Source organism: Myotis daubentonii, chromosome 11 (assembly GCF_963259705.1).
Source record: "Myotis daubentonii chromosome 11, mMyoDau2.1, whole genome shotgun sequence".
Taxonomy (NCBI): domain Eukaryota; kingdom Metazoa; phylum Chordata; class Mammalia; order Chiroptera; family Vespertilionidae; genus Myotis; species Myotis daubentonii.
The window spans coordinates 66,504,908-66,527,857 of NC_081850.1; the positions used below are offsets into that span (position 1 = coordinate 66,504,908).

Sequence of the window (22,950 nt, forward strand, 5' to 3'; positions counted from 1 at the left end):
TCTGCAAAGTCTGCTTATGGTTCCTTCCTGACCCTTATTAATTTTTCCATCTAGCCAAGGACAAAGGTGACGCTCAAACACTGTGACTGTGAGAATGTGACTTCTGTGCCGAGCTCTCCCTTTCTTCTCTTGGAAGATAGGCTGTTAGGAGGTTCCCGCCTGGTGTGGGGAGAGGCCATGTGGAGCAGTGATGGCGTCCCAGCCCCACCACTCTCCAACAGTGTGACCTTGGGTGAGGGAAGTGTGACCTTGGGCGAGTGGCTGGGCTGCTCAGGTTGCCGTGAGATTAAATGAGCACGCACAGGGAAAATGCACCGTGAGAGTCCTGGCGGGCAGAGCGTCCTCAGTAAATGTGGTGTGTGATTTTAGTTACCATTTTTAAAACATTCAGTAGCTGCCATCACTCCCAGTGCTTCTGGAATCCAGAGAAATCGCCCAGGCCGCTCATTTTAGAGGGGAGAAGTGAGGCCAGGAGCTGGAGGGAACTGCTCGCAGCCACGCAGTGCACAGGCGCGAAGATCTGACCTCCCTGCAGGGTTTCCTCCTCTGGCCCATTCATCCTGCAGACACTTGCTGAGAGCCCGCTCTGTGAGAGCTGGAGAGGGAGGCAAAGGCCCCCTGGCCTCGCCACAGTCACGTGTGGAGACAAGCAGCCAGCTCCCTGCATCGAAGGGTAAACCAGTGTCCTGAGAGCGCTGCGGGCAGTCGCTGTGAGGGGAGGGTGCAGCATCAGAGTGGGGGCGACGGGCGGTGGTGCCACTGCTATTTTGAAGCGTGTATTGGGCTATTCTGGGCAGTGCCTTGTAAAAGGGGCAGGCAGTACAGTCCCCACTTTACAGACAAAGAAACAGAGACCTTGAGAGGTGAAAGGACTCGCTAGAGACTAGACAGCTAGTAAGTAGCTGAGTTGGGATCCAGCCCGGCCCGTCAGATTGCCAGTCACTGTTCCACAGACCTGAATGCCGCCTCCCAGGGCATGCCCAGGTTTGCTGTCCCCATGCAGTTCCTCGAGACACCCCCGCAGCCGCCCAGGAGCCAGGCTGGGGGAGCCCAGGAGTGGCGAGCGGTCTGGGAGGCTGGTGATTAACCACCCGGAGTCACGCAGCCTTCGCAGATCGCTCTTGTGGGGAACATTCCACTGCACAGAGAGGAATCACTGAGCTAATTCTAGTCAAGATCGCTCAGCTTTATTTCCTACCGACGCTTCCAAACGGAAGGCTTTGTATTTACACATTTAGGCTCGCACTGTGAGACAGAAACGTCTATTCTGGGTGAGGAACGGGAAAGAGATTTAAGGCTGGGAGAGAGAAGGGACTGGAAAGAGCTGCCCTAGCCCAGCACACCAGCGCCGTGAAACAGAAGCCCTAGCAAGGAGCTCCGTGTGTTCAAGAGGGAAAGAAACCTCTCCTAGCCAGTCTGGGGTAGTGTCTCCGGCAGCCGACAATGATTTAATTATCTCACATATGCAAATGTGCCCTGTGAACTATATGATAATTCATGGATGTCAGATGTAGGCAAATGGCTGGGCCTGGGAGTCAGATGGATGTGGGTGTAAGTGCTGCCTCGCCCACTTTGGGGGCCGTGACAAGCCGCTTGCCTGTCTGGGTCTGTGTTCCTCAACTGTAAATGGGGAGCACTTGCAGTAGCATCGTCTTCCAAGCATTGCTCTGAGGGCCAGATAAGGAAACGGATATTCTTTATAAATTGGCAAGGGCTGTGCACTTGTAGGTATTATTCTTGTTTCCATCCTTAAGCTCCAAAATAGACGATGGGATTATCAGAGAGGAGCCACCAGGGCTGTCACTAAGCCGGGTGCGGACCGCTCCCTGGGAGTGGAGAGGGGAGGACTGGAGGCAGAGGAGCCTGTGGGCCCGCCCTCCCCCTCCGGATTGACAGAATGAGGCCATCTTCTGTCAGGGGCCGCATCCCAATATCCAAGTGGCCGTCTCAGGTGAGAGACATGCGTGCGGCTACAACTGGAACGTTTCAAAGGCCGCTTTCTCCAGCGACATCCGTCAGCCCAAATGGAGTTTCAAGAAAATACTCAGCAGCTTATCTTGGAGCGTGGGAGGCAGGTGGGGACAGCCTGTGCAGAGCCCGGCAGACCTGACTGCGCCTTGCTGCTGGCAGCCCACAGAGGAGGCCATCCCTCACGCGCTGCAAGGAGGGTGTCTCTTCTCCACAACTGGAATTAACACTCCTCGCAGCCGTGGAGAAAAGAGGTCAAGATAGTGGTCCTTGGGGTCTGCCGCCTATCAGCTATGTGTGACTTTGACGAACCTCTAATGTGAAACGGGTTTGAGTTTGATGCTTCCACCTACCTGCTTCATAAGGTTTCTGTGGAATTAAGTTAAATAACCACATTTAGCCCAGGGCCGTGCACTTAATGAGGGCTCAATAAATATTCACTATTATTGTTTCCTTTCATTACTTTTACTGTAATGGGTCACTAAAGCAATGTTACCAAAGACCTGCTTCCAACTCTGATCAGAGCTTCGAGGGGTCTTCAGGGGGAGAAGGGAGCAAGGAAGAGGGTAGGATTACTTATATATATTTCTGCTGAATGGCTCAGGTCATTTTAGAGACTTGGCTAGTGGTAGGAGAGTGTCCTCAGGTGCTGGGTTGCACCTCAACAGCGCTGGGCATGCTGGGGTGCTGTGGGCTTGACTGTGTCCCTACCAAGTCCATATGTTGAAACCCTAACCCCAGTGTGACTGTATTTGGAGACAGGCCTCTAAGGAAGTAATGAAGGTGAAATGAGGTCATAAGGCTGGGGCTCTGATCTGAGGGGACTGTGTCCATATAAGAAGAGAGACCAGAGAGCTGGCTCACTCTGCCATTGAGGACTGCAGGCCAGGAAGAGACCCCACCAGAACCAAACTCTGCCGGCACCTGACCTCCGACTTCAGTAATGTCCCATTCCCCTTTACTTCCTCGTCTGTTTTCCACATATGTATTAGTTAATAGATGTCAAAGTAGGACATACATGCAGAAAGCTTACATTGTATTTTTTTTCAAAGTAATATAAGTGCATAACTTCTAATTTAAATAGTAGCAAAGGGCTCATAATTTAAAGCAGCGGCCCTTGCACCCCCTCTTTCCAACCTCTAGAGTTTTCCATGGCATATTTTAGAATTGCATATGTGTTTACTACAGAAAATCAGAAAATATAGACAAGCAAACCTAGTATAACCTTAAATCCTACTTCTCGTTTTAGAATTTCTTCCAAATCATTTAGCCATGCATTTTTCCCCGGGAAAGGTCCTCGGTGTATTTTTTCTGTGCATTATAGCTCTAATCACTGTCTGCCTTCAATTAAGGGGAGGAAACAAATATTTGCTGAGTAGCAGGCGCTCAGCCCTTGCTGCTCAGAGCGTGCTCCGAGGGCCAGCAGCCGGGCATCATGGGAGCTTGTCAGGAATGCAGAGTCTCGGGGACCACCTCAGATCTGTGTCTGACAGGATTGTGGCCCCCAACATGCATGTTGAAGCCGGGGAGGGCTGTGTGGACCCAGGCTGCTCACAGGCGCCGTCCACGAACGGCTGCTCACAGCCCCGAACAACAGGCTGAGCCAGCGTGCAAACACGTGCTGCTGCCTTTGGTGGGGAACTTGCCTCAAGGTGCTGCCAGCTGAACTTAACAAGGTGATGGATGAGAAGGGGGATTTACATTCTGGCCCGAGCTCCTTATCTTGTCAGGGCCGGGACTCGCAGTTCCTGGACGTGGCACCAAGGCTGCAGACCACACTTTGGGTAGTGCTGTTTAGACCACAAGCAGGAAAGTTGGGGGCTGGGGCAGCACTGGGCCTCTCTGTCTCTGGACCCGACCTCTTCCACTCTGCATGCGCCTGACTCTCCCGCCTACAGTGACACACACACATGCGCAGGCAGGCACACACATCCTAGGAGAGCCCTGGCCCCAGACTCGGTGATTAGGAAGCGGCTGCCTCTTGATTCCCTGCCTCTGTCCCACCAGCCCTCTGTGTACATTACAGGCTTTTACACCGGGTTATTGTTCTCATTGTCACTCCTCCTGTCAGGGCCAAGCAGAGCAGGGGGCTTGCAGCGCATCGGGAGTCGAAAGAGGCCGAGCAAAGGAGCCTTGTGGACTCGGAAACAGACAGAACAACTTTGCGCAGCGCAGGTTCCCAAGGCGAAAAGAGCTCTCAGATCCCAGGGTCCACATGGAACCCAGTATTTACCAACTCCACCTGTGACCTGGCTCCACCTGTGGTGGCAGAAGCGGGTGAATAATGCCTCTGAGCCAGAAGCAAGGCCACTGGGAAGGTGTGGGCCAAGCAGAGGCAGCGCCAGCCTCATCTCAAACACGGCAGGGTCTTGGGCACCACCTGAGATCAGATTCGGTCCAGGCTCGTGTCACCTTCCCCAAGGAGCCCAGGGAATCCCATGAATTTGGGTCATGGGTTCATTTTCACTTGGACATTGGGAAGACTCAGAACCCTGCATGCAGCACAACTTAGTTAAACGAATTGGGAGTCAGAGTTTGAATTTCCAGGCCACTGTTCTGTGCTGTGTGACCTTAAGGAAGTTACTCAACCTTCCTGAGTCAGTTTCCTCGTCTGTAAAGGGGAGCATAATACTGACCTCGAAAGGCATTGTAAAGATTAGTGATAATGTCTGTAAAGTGCCTAGAGCCAACTCGTTCATTCAGCATGACGATATGGAGCACCTTTGGGTGCCTGGGACTGGAGGCGCAGTGGTGAGCTTGGGCTCACAAGCCAGCAAGGAAGACAGTGTCGAAGAGCCACACAGACGAGCACTGACCAAGCCGTGGTATATGCTCCAAAGGGAAGTGCAGGCAGCTGTGTGGGCCGGGTCTAAGCTGGGAGCCAGGGAAGGTCTCTGAGCAAGTGATTTTGAGCTCAGATCCCAAGAAGTAAGAAAGGACATTCAAGGAGCACAGAGGGGACTACTATTAATATGATGCAGAATATAGTTTTGGGTAGAGAGAAGGGGTCAGTTGTATTTTACTTTTTGAGGTAAAATTTACATACAGCCAAATGCACACTTGTTAAGGTCCAAGTTGATGACTTTCGACAAATATACCCACAAAGCCAGCACCTCTATCCAGATGTGAAACATTGCCATCTGATTGGGCTGACCTGAGTAACTGTCTCCCATCCGGTGGAATCAAAGTCAGGGCCTGGCTTTTAACAGGAACATTTTTTGGTGGTGCAGAGGGCTACAGCTTTGGACTAGGCTTAAATCCCAACACCACTTCCCACCCAGAGGACTTGGCCCAGGTCTCCCCACCTCTCTGAGACTCCGCTTTCTCATCTGTACAATGGGGCTAATTACACCTACTGCACAGGGTTGCTTAAAGGATCGAATCTACCAATGGTTGTATATGCCCAGCTGGGCGTGTGGCGGTGGGAGCCTGTGACTGAGCCCTGTTTCGTTTCCAGAATGGGAATCTGGTGGGAAGTGCTAGCGATTGGAGTCGGGGCAGCTGTCGTCCACCTGCTGACACTGGTCTCTCCCACAGGGATGTGCCTGCAGGCCTTCGTAGAGGCTTTCTTCTACCTGGCTCAGAGGAAGTTCAAGACGCTGCCCCTGCACCAGCAGGCGGCCTCGCTGGTCGACCTGTGTGAATACCACCTGTCCCTGCTGGATGAAAAGCGGCTGGTGTGTGGCCGGAGCGGCAGGTTTGGGAGCCAGCGCCCTCACGGCGGCATGCCCCAGGAAGCCACCCCGGCTGCCCCGCTGGTGGAGGGCCACCTCCCACCCGGCACCGGCAAGCTCTCCCATTCCACACGCGCTTTGTCCTGAGGGCCGCTCTGTCCTCCCGGAACAAGCAAGCCCTTCCTTCAGGGCTGGAGAGAGGCCTGGGCTTCCCACGCGGAGCCACGCCGGCTGCCGGGATTCCTGCCGGGACTCTGCGAGCTGTGGGTCCTGCGCTTCGGGAGGCGGCCTGACTCGCACCCGCCTTCCTCCCAGCGCCTCGTGGTGGTAAACCTGTTTGCAAGTCACAGTGGACATATGACATCCCAAAGGTGACAGATGGCATCTCCTATTCTGAGCTCATGGGAAGCGACAGTGGGGGTGAAACTGTTGTGTTTGGGGAACCAGCAGCCCAGGCTGCGCGGTGGTGAGGAAAGGACGTGAGGCAGCCGAGTCCTGGGTCTGCGGGGCCCAGCGGGAGCGCTGGCTGGAGCCCGGGAGCATCATGCCTACTTCCTGCCTCCGCTCTGTGGGATGGAGTGGAAATGCCCGCGACTCCCCTCCGATCATGTGCTACTTGGGTGTAGTTAACAGATTAGCCTCGTTTATTTCATTAGCTTGCCTACTGCTGCAGTGTTCGGTTTGTTATTAATTAAGAAATAATTAACTAAGAAGTCACTACAGCTTCTCAAGTCTTCAAGCTGGCAGGAGCCACAGGGGTCATTTTGCCTGATTTTGTTTGACCTTGACCCCAAGGCAGGAGTCCCATGGTTGTATGGCCTCTGACTGAAGCCCTCCCCATTTGGGGTGCTCTCTGTGTGGCCAGCACTGCCCAGGGCTCCTGTGTGCTGGGCGTCCTGGGTGAGGAGGAGGCTCCTGAGGGGAGGAGACAAGACCTGGTGAGGGTTAGGATGAAGAGGAACATGAGGCCAGACCCAGGTGCCAGAGGTGATGGGAGGAAAAGGGGAGCTCCTTGCATAAGAGTAGGCTCCCCTCTTATCTCCACCTGTGTCCCCTCCTCTCAGAGAGGAAGCCTCACAGGCAGCCACAGGGGCATTGTGGGTATGGCCGCGGGCAAGTGCAGGCCCAGGGCCAACCAACAGGTGGACGGAGGCTGCCCTTGCAGAGTCACGCTCCCCACAGCATTGTTGGATTTGGGTTAACGTGGCCCTTTAATGCGTCCTGGCAGCCCTGGGAAGAGTTGATATCACACTCCGAGTCAAAAGGATGCCAGGTCTGAGGGCATCAGCACAGTGCCAGGCACACAGGAGGCTCATGAAATGCTCGCAAAGGAAGGGCAAGGAGGGTCCTGTGGGCAGGAGTGTGCCCCGGACCAGCACATCTGTCTGCCTCCCCTGCCGTCCTTGTCTTCTCCCTCCCACCACCCGCCCTGTCTCCTGAGTCCCCTTCACTCAGGCCCACTGGAGCAGTTGAGGCAGCACACACACGGCCGTACACAGTCATGAGCAACTTGCACTCAGTCTCCCAGGAATGTTGCCAAACCCAAAGACAAGGTTGTTAATCAAGATCCTGCCCACTCTTAGCCAGTTACTTTACAGCAGGGGGCCCACCTGAATCCTTGCTGGACCCTCCTTCCAGCCAGCCCATTCTCTCAATAAAACCTGCTTCCCCTGCATATGGCTCCCAGGCAACGCCCTGTCTGCGGCCTCCTCCCTCCTGCTCCTCAGAACACAGGACTGAGCCAAGGCCACTCCCTTCCCACCTGGAGGCAGGCTGCTCCGCCAGGGTCAGGGTCTAGATCTAGAAGGAGTCCCCATCCCTGCAGACACAGCAGAGTAAGCCCTGCCCCCCACACCCCACAGGGTGTTAGGGAAATGAGGCTGCTGGTTTACAGGAGGCCTGACAGACGGGCCCTGTTGATCAGAGGCCGCTCCATCACCAGAGTGAGTGAAGGGAGACTGTCCCACCTCTTTGGTGTCTAACGGAAGCCCCACCGTGTTCGCCCTTCTGGTAACTGGCCACCGGTTTTGCAGGGTGTGACTGAAGCGATAGCCAAAGCAGACGTTTCCTTCCTCCTAGCAGAGAGGCTGGACCCAGAGCCCAGGCCAGAGCCCAGCCCTGTGCTTGCCTGTGGGATAAGCCCGTCCCAAGAAGGCCCTCGCCTCCACCGGCCTCCTCTCCCCACTCCCTCCGGCTGATTCCCCCAGGCTGTCCAGCCACCGGCCCTCACTGTTCCTCTGACTGAGTCCCTGAGGGCAGCCTCCAGCAGGGGCTCACCTGCCTTGTTTGGGGTGCGTGCATCACTGGGCATGGGAGATGTCGCCGCAGCACCGCGGCCTGGCCAGAACAGGCAGCAGAAGGTGCTTGTAAAGGCGCGTTGGGTCCAGGGCAGCTGTTACCAGGGCCTCTGGAGGCAGCACCTCCATCTTCTAAACATGCCTCCTTCCCCTGTGTCTCCCTGAGGCTCTGTCCACTCTCCCTAGCTCAGACCTCATCTCTCTCCTGCCTCTCAACCCCTCAATCCGTCCTCCATTCCTCTCGGATGGAAGAACTCAGAGAACCACAGGCTGACCGCAGGAACCCCTACTCCAACCAACCCTCATCCCTTCCCTGATGAAGCCCCAGACCTTGACGCCAGCACTCAAGGCCCCTCATAATCTAATCCCTTTCTTCCTGAAACACCTTAGATCCACACCTCAGGTGCCCTGCCCATGCCCCCGTGCTCCCACTGCTCTTTGTATCTGTTTTTTTATTTTATTTTAATCTTTATTGTTGGAAGTATTACATAGGTACTTCTTTTTCCCCATTAATCTCTTCTAGCCCTCTCCCTTCTGCCTCCCCGCCCCCCACCCCAGGTTCTCATCACCCCATTGTCTGTGTCCACGGGTTATGCATATAGGCATACAAGTTTATTGGTTGATCTCTTCTCACCCACCTGCCTTCCCTCTGAAGTTCAACAGTCTATTCATGCTTCTGTGTCTCTGTGTCTATTTTTGATCCTCAGTTTATTTGGCTCATTAGATTCCACATATGAGTGAGATCATGTGATACTTATCTTTCTCTGACTGGCTTATTTTGTTCAGCATAATACTCCAAGTTCATCCATGCTGTTGCAAATGGTAAGAGGTTTTTTCTTTTTTTATTGCCGCATATCCATTGTGTAAAGGTTTTTTTTACCCCAGTTTTTTTATTCACTCATCTGCTGATGGGCACTTAGGCTGTTTCCAAATCTTGGCAATTGTAAATAGCGCTGCTGTGAACATAGGGGTGCATATATTCTTTCTGATGAGTGTTTTGGGTTTCTTAGGATATATTCCTAGAAGTGGGATCACTGGGTCAAATGGCAGTTCCAATTTTAATTTTTTGAAGAAAGTCCATACCGTTTTCCATACAGTATGCATTCCCACCAGCAGTGAACTAGGGTTCCTTTTTTCTTTTCTTTTTTTTTTAAAAAATATATTTTATTGATTTTTACAGAGAGGAAGGGAGAGGGATAGAGAGTTAGAAACATCCATGAGAGAGAAACATCGATCAGCTGCCTCCTGCACACCCCCTACTGGGGATGTTGCCCTCAACCAAGGTACATGCCCTTGACCGGAATTGAACCTGGGACCTTTCAGTCCAAAGGCCGATGCTCTATCCACTGGCCAAACTGGCTAGGGCAGGGGTTCCCTTTTTCCACAACCTCGCCAACACTTGCAGTTTGTTGATTTGTTGATAGCCATTCTGACAGGTGTGGGGTGATATTGTCGTTGTGGTCTGCATCTCTCAGATGATTAGTGACTTTGAACATTTTTTCATATGCCTCTTGACCTTCTGTATGTCTTCTTTCAAAAAGTGTCTATTTAGGTCCTTTGCCCATTTTTTAATTGGATTGTTTGTCTTCCTTTTGTTAAGTTGTACGAGTTCCCTATATATTTTGGAGATTAACCCCTTACTGGGTGTATCATTGGCAAATATTGGGCTCTCTTGTTGTTTTGTTGATGGTTTTTTGCTGTGCAGAAGCTTTTTATTTTCATGTAGTCCCGTTTATTTTCTCCTTGTTTCCTTTGCCCTAGAACAGTGGTTCTCAGCCTTCTGGCCCTTTAAATACAGTTCCTCATGTTGTGACCCAACCATAAAATTATTTTCGTTGCTACTTCATAACTGTAATGTTGCTACTGTTATGAATTGTAATGTAAATATCTGATATTCAGGATGGTCTTAGGCGACCCCTGTGAAAGGGTCGTTCGACCGCCAAAGGGGTCACGACCCACAGGTTGAGAACCGTTGCCCTAGAAGATGTATCCGTAAACATATTGCTGTGATAGCTGTCTGAGATTTTGCTGCCTATGGTTTCTTCTAATATTTTTATGGTTTCATGTCTTACATTTAAGTCTGTTATCCATTTTGATTTTATTTTTGTGTATGGTGTAAGTTGGTGGTCTAGTTTTATTTTTTTGCATGTATCTGTCCAATTTTCCCAACACCATTTATTAAAGAGACTGTCTTGACTCCATTGTATGCTCTTGCCTCCTTTGTCAAATATTAATTGAGCATAAGGCTTGGGTGAATTTCTGGGTTCTCTGTTCTGTTCCATTAATCTATATGCCTGTTCTTGTGCCAGTACCAGGTTTTTAGTACAGTGGCTTTGTAGTATAACTTGATATCTGGTATTGTGATCCCTCCAACTTTGTTCTTCTTTCTCAAGATTTCTACAGCTATTCGGGGTCTTTTTGATTCCATATAAATTTTGGGGTAGTTTGTTCTATGTCTGTGGAATTTGCCGTTGGTATTTTAATGGCGATTGCATTGAATCTATAGATTGCTTTGGGTAGTATGGACATTTTAATGATGTTGATTCTACCAATCCATGAATACTGTATATTCTTCCACTTGTTTAAATCTTCCTCAATCTCTTTTTTCAACATCCTGTAGTTTTCCGAGTACAGGTCTTTTACCTCCTTGGTTAGGTTTATTCCTAGGTATCTTACTGTTTTTTGTCTTTGTATCTATTTTCACCATCTGGGAAGAGAACATTCTGGTTCTTACCACGATGGGAAGGCCACGGGGTGCAGGCCCACTCCGTGCTCTCCTGTCCTTGCATTTGTTATCCCCTCTCCCTCTGTCCATGGAAACATTCTCTTTCAAGGTCAAGCTCAAATGTTCCCTATGCAAATCCCCTAAACAGAATGAACCACACCCTCCTGTACCTGTGGGAACCTGGGAAGTTCCTTCATTATTATCACACCTGCCCTGTGGCATCCCAGCTTTGCTCCCACCAAGCAGTAAGTTCTTTCAGAGCCAGGCAGATGCAGGGCTCATGCCGGCCCCTGGGTAGTCCGTGTCAGCTGTCTCTCCTGCTCCGCAGCTTGCAATTGCACAGGGTGGGGTGGGTCAGATCAGATGATCCCCACGTGAGTGCTGCCAGTGGGGTGGCGGGACCCGCTGGGGAGGAGCCCAGACACTCGGAATGGCGCTCTGTGCCTTTTCTAGAACCAGCTCCCTTCCCACCGAATTTGACATCAGTTCAGTACAGCACAGTTTACAGAGCACTTTCACAGCCCCTCCTCATCCAGTCCCCCACAGCCCAGCAATGGATAGGGGATTCTCATCACCATCTCTTCACATTCGGGGCCTTGTGGCTGAGCCTGGACTCCTAAGGAGGTCCCCTGCCCTAAATCCCGTGCTCCTTTCTTGGCACCATAGCTGAGCAACCCAGCGGGGAGAGGGCTTGGGCCCATTTCATAGATGTGGAAACCCACGTCTCAGAGAGGCTGCGAGAGTCTGGGGGCTCAGCTCAGGGCTGTCTGATCTGACCTCCTCTTGCTGAGCCCCCAGAAGGGCTCGATGGGCCACGTGCATCCTACGGGCTCCGGGTCCCTGAGCCTCGTGAGGGGGCACAGGCCTCTCTCACTTGATCTTTGGGAATGAAGAATGGAAAGGATGGTACACGTGGAAGCGTTTCGTAAAACAGAGTGCTGCCCAATGCCATGTTGTCTTCAGACAGGCTCTCGTGTAAGCCAGGTGTGAGGAGGGGGAGGGAAAGGTTCCTTCTTGAACGTTGTAATCCATCAAGACAGACGCGGCAGCCACCCGCTCCCTCGGTGCCTCCCGCCATCCTCCCACGCGAAGACATCCACGAGCTGAGAAATGGCCTCTGCTGCTCCCCTGGCACCTGGCGTTTGCCTTGTGATTGGCCGAGTATCACAGCAGAATCGCTTAATTGTTTTAATGTCTTGATTAATGGCCCTGCAGTTGAGAATTGGGCTGGAAACGCTGGGCATCTGAGCGCCTTCCCTGGAAGCTGAGAAAGGACGCCCTGTCCCTCTGGGAGCCCGGTCCCCTCCACGGGGTGCGAACTCACCGCAGACCCTCCTCGCCTTGATGGAGCCTTCTGCCAGTCTCCTGCTTGGTTTGATGGATGTGAGGGACAGTTCCCCGTGTGGCATATGGATTTCTCCCGCTTGGGATAAGTTCACATTTTTTTCTGTTCCCAGGGACAAAGGAGCTTTGCAGAACAGTCAACATATTCAATTACCTCCATCTCTAGTGACCAAAAGTCTTAATTTGTATGTAACTAGAAAGGCCCAGTGCTTGTGCATACGGTACACACACACACGCACACACACGCGCACACACATGCACATGCACACACATGCATGCACACATGCTGAGCACCACTGAGCTTTGGTATAAAATGGCAAAATGACCGATGTTTTTCTCGTTTTTGACAATTGGCCTCTGAGTCTCACGTTGGGAGCAGAGAACAAGGGGCTCGGTGCACCCGGGGGTAACATATGAGCCCACCAAGAGCTCGTGGAAATGTTTCCTCCCACGCAGAGGCGTTTGCTAAGGTTCAACCAGCGCCCTCGTCTCAGGCCATGGGGACCTGCCAGCTTCCCCGGGCCCCTCCCGGCTGCAGAGGCCAGGCCAGGAGCTGGACAGTGAAAGAAATCAGCGGGATGTTCTCCCTTCTGAGTGGGGAAGACGAGGGCTGAGAATCCCGGACGGGCCCTGGGTGATGGTGGGAAGGGCGAGGGGCTGGGTGTTGCTGTCTGACGCTCTAAGTGACCAGGGACTTCACCTCTTTGCCCTCGTCCTGGCCTCTACGGTGGAGACCGTGCCATCATGAGTGTGAGGAGCCTGGTTGGGACCTGGCACCAGGGAAGCATCTTAATAAATGTCCCCTGAGGAAAGGAGAGGGATCCAGGGAGTCCTCTGCCCACCTCGTGGCCCCTGAGGCCTGGCCAGAGCGCCCGGTGCTCGAGCCTCCTCCCTCCGTGGGGCCTTTGCTGCTTGCTGGGCTGCTCCTGCCTCTTAACGGCTTTTGAAAATTCTTTATTAAATTTTCATGGCGCATAAAGTCGAGGTTCCATCACTCGGCCTCAGTTGTCTTGGTAATTTTGTAAAATGCAATAATAAAATGAAGCTGAATGTTGCTAACAGTCTCATTGTATATAAATGGCCGCAAAGTATTGATGATTTTTTTCTGTGTGATAATGTTTGACAGCAAGTCCACTGGGATGGACAAAGCTTATTCATTTTGGGTCAATTGGTGAGAAAAGGGCTCCTTTTAATTTTTCCTTCTCTGATGGCTAATGTTGGCCTGGGAAGCTAAATGTTGCCTCAAGGAACCTGTGAGACTCCGGGGCAGCTGGAGGGAGGTGTTTGGAAAGACCCCCATCCCTTCATCTGCAGGGGACAGTCACCCTTAGGGAGGGAGTGCCGTGTCCCTGGAGTTTAGACGCCTGTCAGAGGCTCTGTGGCAACAGCGGTGAGGCGGGTGGCTTGCTCCCCTTCTACAGCCGAGGCCACCGTAGGGGTCCTGGTGGGACAGCATGGAGCGGGAAGCAGCCATCCACATTATTACTGCAGGTCAGAATGTCCCAGGGCCCCCAGAGAGCCACGACCCTCACAGCGTCCTGCCCCAATGCCAGGGCTCCTGGCTCCGCAGCCTGCAAAGAGCTGCCCACACAAGGTCCAGGGACCACACTCTCTCTGTGCGAGGGACCTAGAGCCTCATCCCGGCAGAGAGGGGCCTTGGCGCAGGGCTCGGAGCCCCTTGCTTCAGGGCAGCCGGGGGTGTTCCCGCACGTTCCGCAGTCTCCACTTACTGAAATCTGGAAGACTGTTATACAGTTTACATAGCTTTCCTTTTTTAAAAAAGCTTTTAAAGAGTTTTGAGTCTGGTGATATATCTGGAAAATTCACCTTCATGGAAATTCATTCTTCAAGGATCCTGGGTAAAAATGAGAACCACCACCTGGGAAGGACACTCAGCCACTTGGCATCTTGTTGCTTTCATCATTTCTTAAAATATGCAATAGCTACACACACACACACACACACACACACACTCAACGTGCACACATGAGGGTAATGCATTTATATTTAATGCATTTATATGTATATACTAGAGGCCCAGTGCATGAATTCCTACACGGGTGGGGTCCCTCGGCCTGGCTGGTGATTGAGGCCTATCAGGGGGCTGGCCAGCCGGGGGAAGGGACCACAGGAGGTTGGCCAGCTGGTGGGGGAGAAGAGGGGCTGCAGGAGGTTGGCCGGCCAGGGGGAGGGTCCACGGGAGGTTGGCTGTGGAAACGCACTAACCACCAGGGGGCAGCTCCTGCATTGAGCATCTGCCCCCTGGTGGTCAGTGCGCGTCATAGTGATTGGTCAACCGGTCGTTCTGGATGTTCAGTCGTAATGGTTCCTTAAGCTTTTATATATATATATATATATATATATATATATATATATATATATATATATACATACATACACACACACACATAGATAGATATAGATGATGATGATATAGATATAGATATAGATATAGATATAGATATAGATATAGATATAGATATAGATATAGATATAGATGATATAGATATAGATATAGATATAGATATAGATATAGATATAGATATAGATGATATAGATATATAGATATGACCAAAACAAAAACAGCACAGAACGACATACATTGACAAGCCATTTCCCATCCACACCTGTCCCTCAATCCTCAGTCTGTTCCTAGAGGCAAATACAGTTTCTGGGTTTTGCGTGTCCTTTCCAAGCAGCACCACGTGTGCAAAAATCCTCACACATGAGTGATACCCCTTTTCCTCCTTTTGTACACTGACCTGCAGTCTGCTTTTTTCCCTTAACACTGTTCCTTGGACATTGTTGCATGATGCGTATGTGCAGGCTGGCTCAGTTTTTTAATGGCATCACGGCATGCCACTAGATGACACACTGCAATTACTTACTTTAGTATATGGAACTGGTCCCAGTTGATGCTTTTAGGTTGTTTCCAGTTTTCTGTTGCTACATACAGTCCTTCAGGGATGTCCTTGCACATGCATCTTTGTATACAGGAATGAGTGTGTCCTAAAGTCAAATTGCTAGGTCAAAGGGCACATGCATCTTAAACTGCAATTGCTATGTCAAATTGCCCTCCAAAGAGACTGGGCCAATTTTTAGTCCTGCCAACAAGGTGAGAGGGTCAGTTCCCCCTCCTCCCAACATAGCTATTGTCAAAACAGTGACCTTTGCCAACTGATGGGTGAAAAACATGTCACATCCTGATGATGAATGTAACGTTTGTTTCTCTCATATGATGAAGTTGAGACTTTTATGTGTTGAAAAGCCATTTGTATTTCCTTTTCTGTGAACTGGCTGCCCATGTTCTTTGCCTCTGTTTCTACTTGTCTTTTTCATGTGGATTTGTAGCATCTCTTTGCAGATGAAAAGAATTCACCTTTTGTCATATTTTTGCAAAATATGTGTTCTATATGGGCCGTTTTTCAGCAGCCAACTGTCTCTCTGCACCAACACATTCTCCAAAGGTTGCCAGAGTGGCCTTTCTCTAATGCCAACCTGGCCCTGGCCGATGTGGCTCAGTTGGTTGAGCTTTGTCACGTACATTGAAAGGTCGTCAGTTTGATTCTGGGTCAGGGCACATGCCCAGGTTGGGGGTTCGATCCTTGGTTGGGGTGCGTGCAGGAGGCAACCGATTGATGTTTCTCTCTCATATCAATGTTTCTCTCTCGCTCCCTGTCTCTTCCCCTCTCTCTAAAATCAATAAAAACATATCCTCAAATGAGGATTAAGAAAATAAAATAAAATGCCAGTCTGATCGTGTCACCGTCCTACCTAAAGATATAAAACAGCTTCCTACCACCTGGGTCCAGCTGAAACTCCTCCCTTGGCTTTGGGGGTCCTCCTTTTGGGGCCCAGTCTTTCCCCAGCCAGGCCAACAGGGCCACCATGTGCAGCCTGAAGATTGTGCACCGCACTGGGGGTGAGGGGTGGGGAGGGGGGGGGGCATGACATACGGAGACCCTCAGATGCGCCCCCTGGAGGTGAACAACGGGGCAGGCTGCTCAGCCAAAGCCTCTCTCCCAGAGCCTTACCTCAGGTCTCACCACACTTTTGGCCATTCCCCACATGCGTCATGCTCTTCTAGTCCCCCAGGGCCACACCCAGGCTCTTCCTCTGTCCCTCACACCCTGCCTTCCCTGTGCGCTGTGGACTTCCTACTCGCCCAGCAGCTGACAGCCACCTCCTCTGCAAAGCTGATCCTGCTCCCGCGGCTGGCGCATCCCTGCTCGGGCCCCGCAGGCCTCGTGTTCCTTTAGCCCACTCCAAGGTGATTCTCACTCTAGGGAAGGACTGTGCTCATTCATGTCTGGTCCCACCCTCAGCCAGAGCCCAGCACAGAGGAGGCCTCAGGGAATGTGTGGAATGAATGAATGACTGGAGGTCGCCTTCACATGAGGAGTGAGGGGTGACGCCCAGCCTCCCCGCCTTCTCAGCCTGAAGTGCTGCATTTACCCAGCAGGCTGTTCTTCTGCATAAATGTCCATTAAACCCTGCAGAATGCAAGTTCTTAAAGAGGCAGCAGACTGGTTCTTCCCGGGGCATTCCAGTCTGCAGTGAAGGCCTTTGTATTTAGTAGGTGTTGCTCTTTTCAGACGATAAAGCAAAGCCCTTCCAGGGAGCAGGTTGCCTCTCTCCCCTAATTCCCTGGAGGCGTATCGTCATCTACACGGACACCTGCCCTGGGGATTGCCCAGGGGCCCGGGCCCAGGGCCCTGCCTGGTCTGTAAAGGTTGATGGGATGCAGGCACTAATGAAGCTCCTCCTCCCCAAACGCCCTCCTCCCACCCCTGTTGGGTCAGCCCTCACCACCCATCCCTCCTCAGATGGGAAATGTGCCCACAGCTCTCCTGCTCTGCTGTCATCGCCCACTGGGCGCCTGCGGGGCCTCCTGCTACATGGCTCACCTCCAGCCCTCTGTTGACCATCAGCCTTTCCCCTGCATCCTGGGGACCCTTAAAAATGTGAGTTGGGTAATGGTCCCCCCAGCTGCTCTTTCCCCCCTGGCTTCCCCTCACTCTGAGGATCAAGGTGAGTCCCTGCCTGGCCCCTGTGGCCCTTACAGCCTCCCCGTGCCTGCACCCCATGGGGTCTGTGCCTTTCCATCCCCTCCAGGCACCGTGTCCCTGGCGAAGCCTGCGAAGCCGGCAGGGCTCCGTGTCACCACCCCTCCCCCCACTCCCCACCCCCACTCAGGAACTACTGAAAACCTTCTAAGCGCCAGCCAGGCCCTGGCGAGGGGACAATGTGAGCGGACCTGGCCCTGCCCGCCTGGAGCTGAAGGTCAGACAGCGGTTAACAGGTGCAGCGGCAGAGCCGAGAGCAGAGAGGAGGGCTTTGCCCGGCCTGTGTGTGCTCAGCTCTGAGGGGCTGGCCCGGCAGGCAGCGCGGGCAGTGGGAGGTGTCCTCCTCCTTCCGCTGGAGGGAGTTTAGAGGACAATATGCTCAGGCTGTGTTTTGGAAGATAATGGAGTTTAGGATTTGGAGGGTGGACCTTGGCATTGGTGGCACATGCATGGGCGTGGAGAGGCTGCTGCAGGGCATGGGGGTCCAGGCGGGAGGGGATGCAGCTGGAACCGGTGGCTTACAGGAAGAAAACGGATGGCCCCTCACGTCACAGTGATTGGATGCCATCTACCTCCCTGCGTGAGGGCAGGGTCTTGTCCGTCCTGTGGGCAGAACTCACAGAGCCCAGCACAGGCCCAGTCCATTGTAAGTGGAGTGTTCTGGGAGTGAATGAATGGATGAGTGAGTGAGTGAGTGAGTGACAGGTGAGAGGGAATCCTGTGGAGTTAATGATTTAACAGATGGGGAAATGGATGCTCTGTGTTGTGGGGTGGGGTGTCAGCTGGGGGAGCCGGTGACGACCCTGGGATGGGGCACAGCCAGCAGCAGACCCAGGAGGGAGGCCGCAGGCTGCTTGCCCAGGCCCCGTCTCCTCCCGCCTCTCTCACAAATACCCGTTTTCATAACTTGTCATTTCCCCACACACACACAGGCAGGAGCACACACTGTCCCAATAAATAAATCTGGGCCACTTTTCAGCATCGTTTAACGTCCCAGGAAGGTAGGATCACGTGGCAGCCAGCAGCAGCCCATTAGCCGGCAGGCTGAAGCATATCATATTAAATTCCACGGCCGGCGGAGCCCGCGAGACCCCGTGCGGCTCGGAAGTCTGTGCTGATTTATTAGAATGCGATCCTGCTGCTTATTTCCCATAATGAACACGTCGCCCTCCTCCTGCCAGGACCCTGTTCCCAAACCTCCGCCCGGGAAACAGGAGTGGAAGGGTCTTGCACTTGCTCCCTGCCTACGGCTGGGAGGGAAGAGGGGCCACATGGAAGGGAAGTTGTCGGGGGCAGGTTCTGGGCTGGGGGTGAACCTGGATGCTGTTTGCAGAGTCAGACTCAAGGCATCCCACTACCTTCCTGCCCGGCCCTCTGCCCCCTGCTCTCTGCCCTGGGTCTCCCCGATCACCTCTGGGGAGCTTTTAGCACGGGTGGGCCAGGCACACCAGCCACATCTGTACCCCACAGCTGTACCCCACAAAGCTGTACGAGCCACACCTTACAGGCCACGTGCAGAAGTGCACCCAGGGATACCCACCTGTTCCAGCGTGCAGGCTATACCTGCAGACGCCGACACACACCACACACATCACAGCTAGTATACCTGGTACACACACACACACACACACACACACATTCTCATACACACACAGGTTCCTTTCTACATTGTGAATTTCCAAGCAGCAGATGAACTTTGTTATTAATTGCTACTTTTATTGATCGGTGGTAAATTTTATTATATATATATATATATATATATATATATATATATATATATATATACACACATCGCCTTTCCTTTTTTGAACCTACTATGTGGCGAGCATACGAAGTTGCCTAAACTTGGACCCACATCCACATCGACAACCTGACGACCCCAGCTGCCGCAGAGGGAAGCCCAGTGCTACATTCTTTAGCACATCGCATCTATTTTTCTCTTAGGCTGACTCCTTTCTGTTTCTGTGCCTCCAACACTGCCGGCCCAGAAAATGGCTATTTCATTGTTATATTCATTTGCTTTTCTTGAATTATTAGTTTAGATGAATGTATTCTCATTTACTTATTGTCCATTTCTATTCCTTCTTTGCAACTTGTTATTTCATATCTTTGCCTGTTTCACTGCTGGGATAATTGTTTAATTCTTCAAATTTCCAATCATTTGTCTTTTGCGATATTCTCAGATAATTCTTCGAGTTGATGTTCCAGAATGTATCACAACTGACTTTTTTTTCTGCAAAAAGCTTTATCGTGTCATTTGGTCCCGAGCATGGGAGAGGGCTTCAGGGTGGTTAAAGAATGGCTAGCAGTTTGGGGAGAGGCTCAGGTCACAGCCAGGCACCATGGGGTGCAGAGGGGCCCCTCAAAGGCCTCGGGCTCCAGAGGCTCCTCGTCGTGCTGGAGGGGGAGCCTTGGAAGAGATACTCGCCCAGCCCAGCCTGGGGCCCACAGCCTGCGGAGGTGCCAGGTGTCGCCCATCTTCTTGATGACTTTCACCTCCTCACCCGGAGGTGGTTCTCCAGGAAGTCACAGGGATGGGGTAGAACCAGGGCCGGCAGCTCCGACAGGGCCTGGCTCAGGCTCCTCTCCAAGGCCAGGGCGGCCCCCATGGCCCTGAGTTTTGCCCGCTCATCTGGGGCTTCAGCACGCCCTGGAAGAGGATGCGGCCACCGCGCTGGTTTTGCATCTTTAAGAGCCGCTCAGCGCCCTCAGCTTCTTCTCCACCAACTCGCAGAAGTGGTCCAGCCCCCAAGACCACATCCTCAAGGTCCAAATAGCAGCCCGAGAGAGGTAGGTGTGCGAGGCCCGCAGAGGCGGCTGGCCAGGCGGCTGACCGCAGCCTCCATCTCGGTGGAGTCATTCTGACGAATTTGGGAGCTGGTGGCTGTTGGGCAATAAGGAGTGAAGGTAGAAAACACCGTTGTGTTGGCTGGTCCCTGAGGTGGTTCTGAAGGTGGTGACTGGAGAGAGGCCGGAGGCTGGAGGAGGGGCGTCCCTGGGTCTGTTCCGTCCAAACACTGTTGAAGCAGGAGGCAGATCCGGGACCGCCGAGGGCCCTATCCACAACTGACTTTTAAGCCCCATAGAGGTTTTGGTTCTTAGCAGTGATATTCCTTTTTAAAAAAATATTTTATTGATTTTTAGAGAGAGAGAGAGAAACATAGATGTGAGAGCAGGACATTGATTGGCTGCCTTCTGCACGCCCCTACCAGGGTTCGAGCTTGCAACAACCCAGGCATGTGCCCTGACCAGGAACTGAACTGCATTCAATCAGGGCCTCTGGCTAGGCTCCCGCAGACCTGGCACGCTAAGGCCTGACGCACCACGGGAGCAATGCAAGGCTCTTGGCGGTCCTGGTTGGCCCGCTCAGTCTGCGCCTGTGCCCTGCCCCTCCCTCAGGGCAGGTGGGGCAGCTCCACCTTCTCCCCCCTTCAGGTTGCTTCTCCTCTGATCAGCCTACACCTGTTCTTCCTGCCGCGCCTGATGCAGGAGTCACCGGACACTTGTTAAGCTTCAGAGTCCGTGGGACTAAGGTATAGAAGCAAACTCACGTTATAAAACACGTCTGCTTATGTGCACATGCATATGTGTGGATGTACCCTTGAATTGTAGGTATATGTGCACATGTATATACATTTATTTCCTAACTGTCTGCTGAAAAGGTCAAGAAGAAAGGGCATTCCAGTCGCTCAGATCTAGCTTTGTAATTTCATTCCCCAAGGCTTTTCCGAGAAATGACTAATTCCACAGCTAAGCCAAGGTAGCTACAAGGTGAGCTGAGACATCTCGTAATGCCAGAAAGTAAGGAAATGCTTGAAAACAACACTGGGGACATGTCGCTAGGACCCGGGCACCAGTTTGAAGGAGCTCCCTGTGACCAAATCTGGGACTATTTGAGCACCAAGTAATTAAGTAGAGTAATGAATTATAAGCCCTTAATAATAGGGCTCTGTGAGTCCGTACCGATGATAAGACAAAAGCAAGGACATGGGGAGAAGGGAGGAGGACCTTTGTGGGGAGTTGACTGGTGAAGTGAAAAGAGTTCTGGGGTTGACACACCTTTTGCAGCCCTCCCAGTAAAGACTGGATCAATCGAGAACCATTATTAGCCCTAGCCGGTCTGGCGCAGTGGATAGCGTGTCGGCCTGCAGACTGAAGGGCACCTACCTCGGTTGCAGGCTTGATCCCTGGCTCTGGTTAGGGCACGTGTAGGAGGCAACCAATCAATGTTTCTCTGTCTCTCCCCTTCCTTCCACTCTCTCTGAAAATCCATGGAGAAATATCCTCAGGTGAGGATTACCCACAACCACAAAAAAGAATCATTAATAGTTGCTAAAAGTCTCGGAGGACATTTTTATAAGGCGCAGGATTTTGTGCGGTTTCAAAAGGTCTCCTCACGTACTGCTCAGTAGTTGGAAGCAAGGCAGAAAAACAAAGCCCAGTAATTATACAATGAGACACTGGGCCACGCCTTGGGCAGGTGACCAGAATTAACATCACCAGCAAGGGAAGATGGGCATCATATAGACTTACTATGTATGTGTGTGTGTGTGTGTGTGGCATGTGACGTTACATGCTAACCTGTAGATTTGTGGCAATAAGGATGCACCCCGCTGCGTGTGGTTCTCTGGCCCTGTAGGGTACTACCTAGTTCTGACCAGGGCCAGAGAAAACACACCCGCACGCTGAGTGGCCTCAGCACAACGTCAGCATGTCTGACGGCGGTCTCTCACCGACACTCCCCACAGGGGTTCTCAGGAACGTCTGTCCTGCTTCACTCTCTGGGGACATCGTTCCCCAGTCGCACTCTGGCCCGTGTCCCTGGCTTCCCCTTCCTTCCACTGGGCTCCTGGCTGAGGCCAGCTCCGATGAGCCCAGCTCCGGCGAGTTGGGGAACTCGCTGTGCCCCGGAGGGGCCTGTCCCATCTGTTGGGCGGTTCTTTCATCCTGGACTCTCGAACTTCCTTCTGCTCTGGAAAATGCCCTTTCATTCTTCCTTGATCTCTTTCTTTTACCCTTTCCCTGCTCCAGGAATTCCTGATAGTTGGACCTGGGACAGCCTGGATTGCAGCTCCAGTTTTTCCCCCTCTCCTGCTCTCTACCTGTGTATCTTGTTCTGCTTTCTAGGACAATGCCTCATCTTGGTCTTCCAGCTCCTCTATCGGGTATTTTATTAAAAAGCCGAATAGGAGCTCGTTCTTGATCTTGATTTCCTTTTCACAGCATCCTGTTCTTGTTTTATCTCCCTGAGGATGTTACAGTTCAGAGTTTTGTCATGTGTGTTTTTTTAATCTTCTCTTTCCTGCATTATCTCTGTTTCCTGCTTCCTTTCTTGGGCTGGTTGATTTGGCCTTCCCCTTTCATGCTGGGAATTTTATTTATTTTTTTCTTTTGAGCTGTTATATTTGTAAAAGGCGAGGTTTTGTTGCCATTATGAAGCAGAGGCCTGGGGAGGTTCACATCTAGTGTCCGTGATTCATTGGGCACTTTCCTCAACTGTCTGGGGCAGGGGGGCGGGGGGGGGGGGGTCCTGGCTCCCTGTGCTTTTTGCAGGTGTGTATACACGCTCACAGGGCATGGTGATTGGCAGGGACGTTAATGGGATGCTGCGACTGATGCGCTCTTGGCATTTGGGGGAATATCTGCAGGTCTTTTCTCCGAAGCCAGTTTTTCCAAACAAGTATGTTCCACCCAGTTACTGGGGGAAAGATGCCTGGCTCTGGGCATTCTGGGAGCAGTGAAGGCTCTCACGGGGTGGGCACTATTGAGGGAAGCAAACAAAAGCTCACTTTACGCCTCCAAAGTGCTAACCCCCCCGCCCCCTACCTCACAGCGTCCTCTGCTTTACCTGGTCCCCACATCGGGAGCATAACTGT

The 22,950-nt window shown here is 52.2% G+C and overlaps 1 protein-coding gene across 1 annotated transcript in view; it reads left to right on the forward strand.

Annotated features, from left to right (window-relative positions):
* TTLL11 (tubulin tyrosine ligase like 11) overlaps window positions 1-13,062 on the forward strand; it is a 197,399-nt gene extending 184,337 nt beyond the window's left edge. Inside the window, 1 exon segment of the mRNA XM_059657768.1 lies at window positions 5,506-13,062. Within this exon segment, the coding sequence (XP_059513751.1) occupies window positions 5,506-5,789 (284 nt within the window). The 3' untranslated portion in view covers window positions 5,790-13,062.
* The last annotated feature ends 9,888 nt before the right edge of the window (window positions 13,063-22,950 follow it).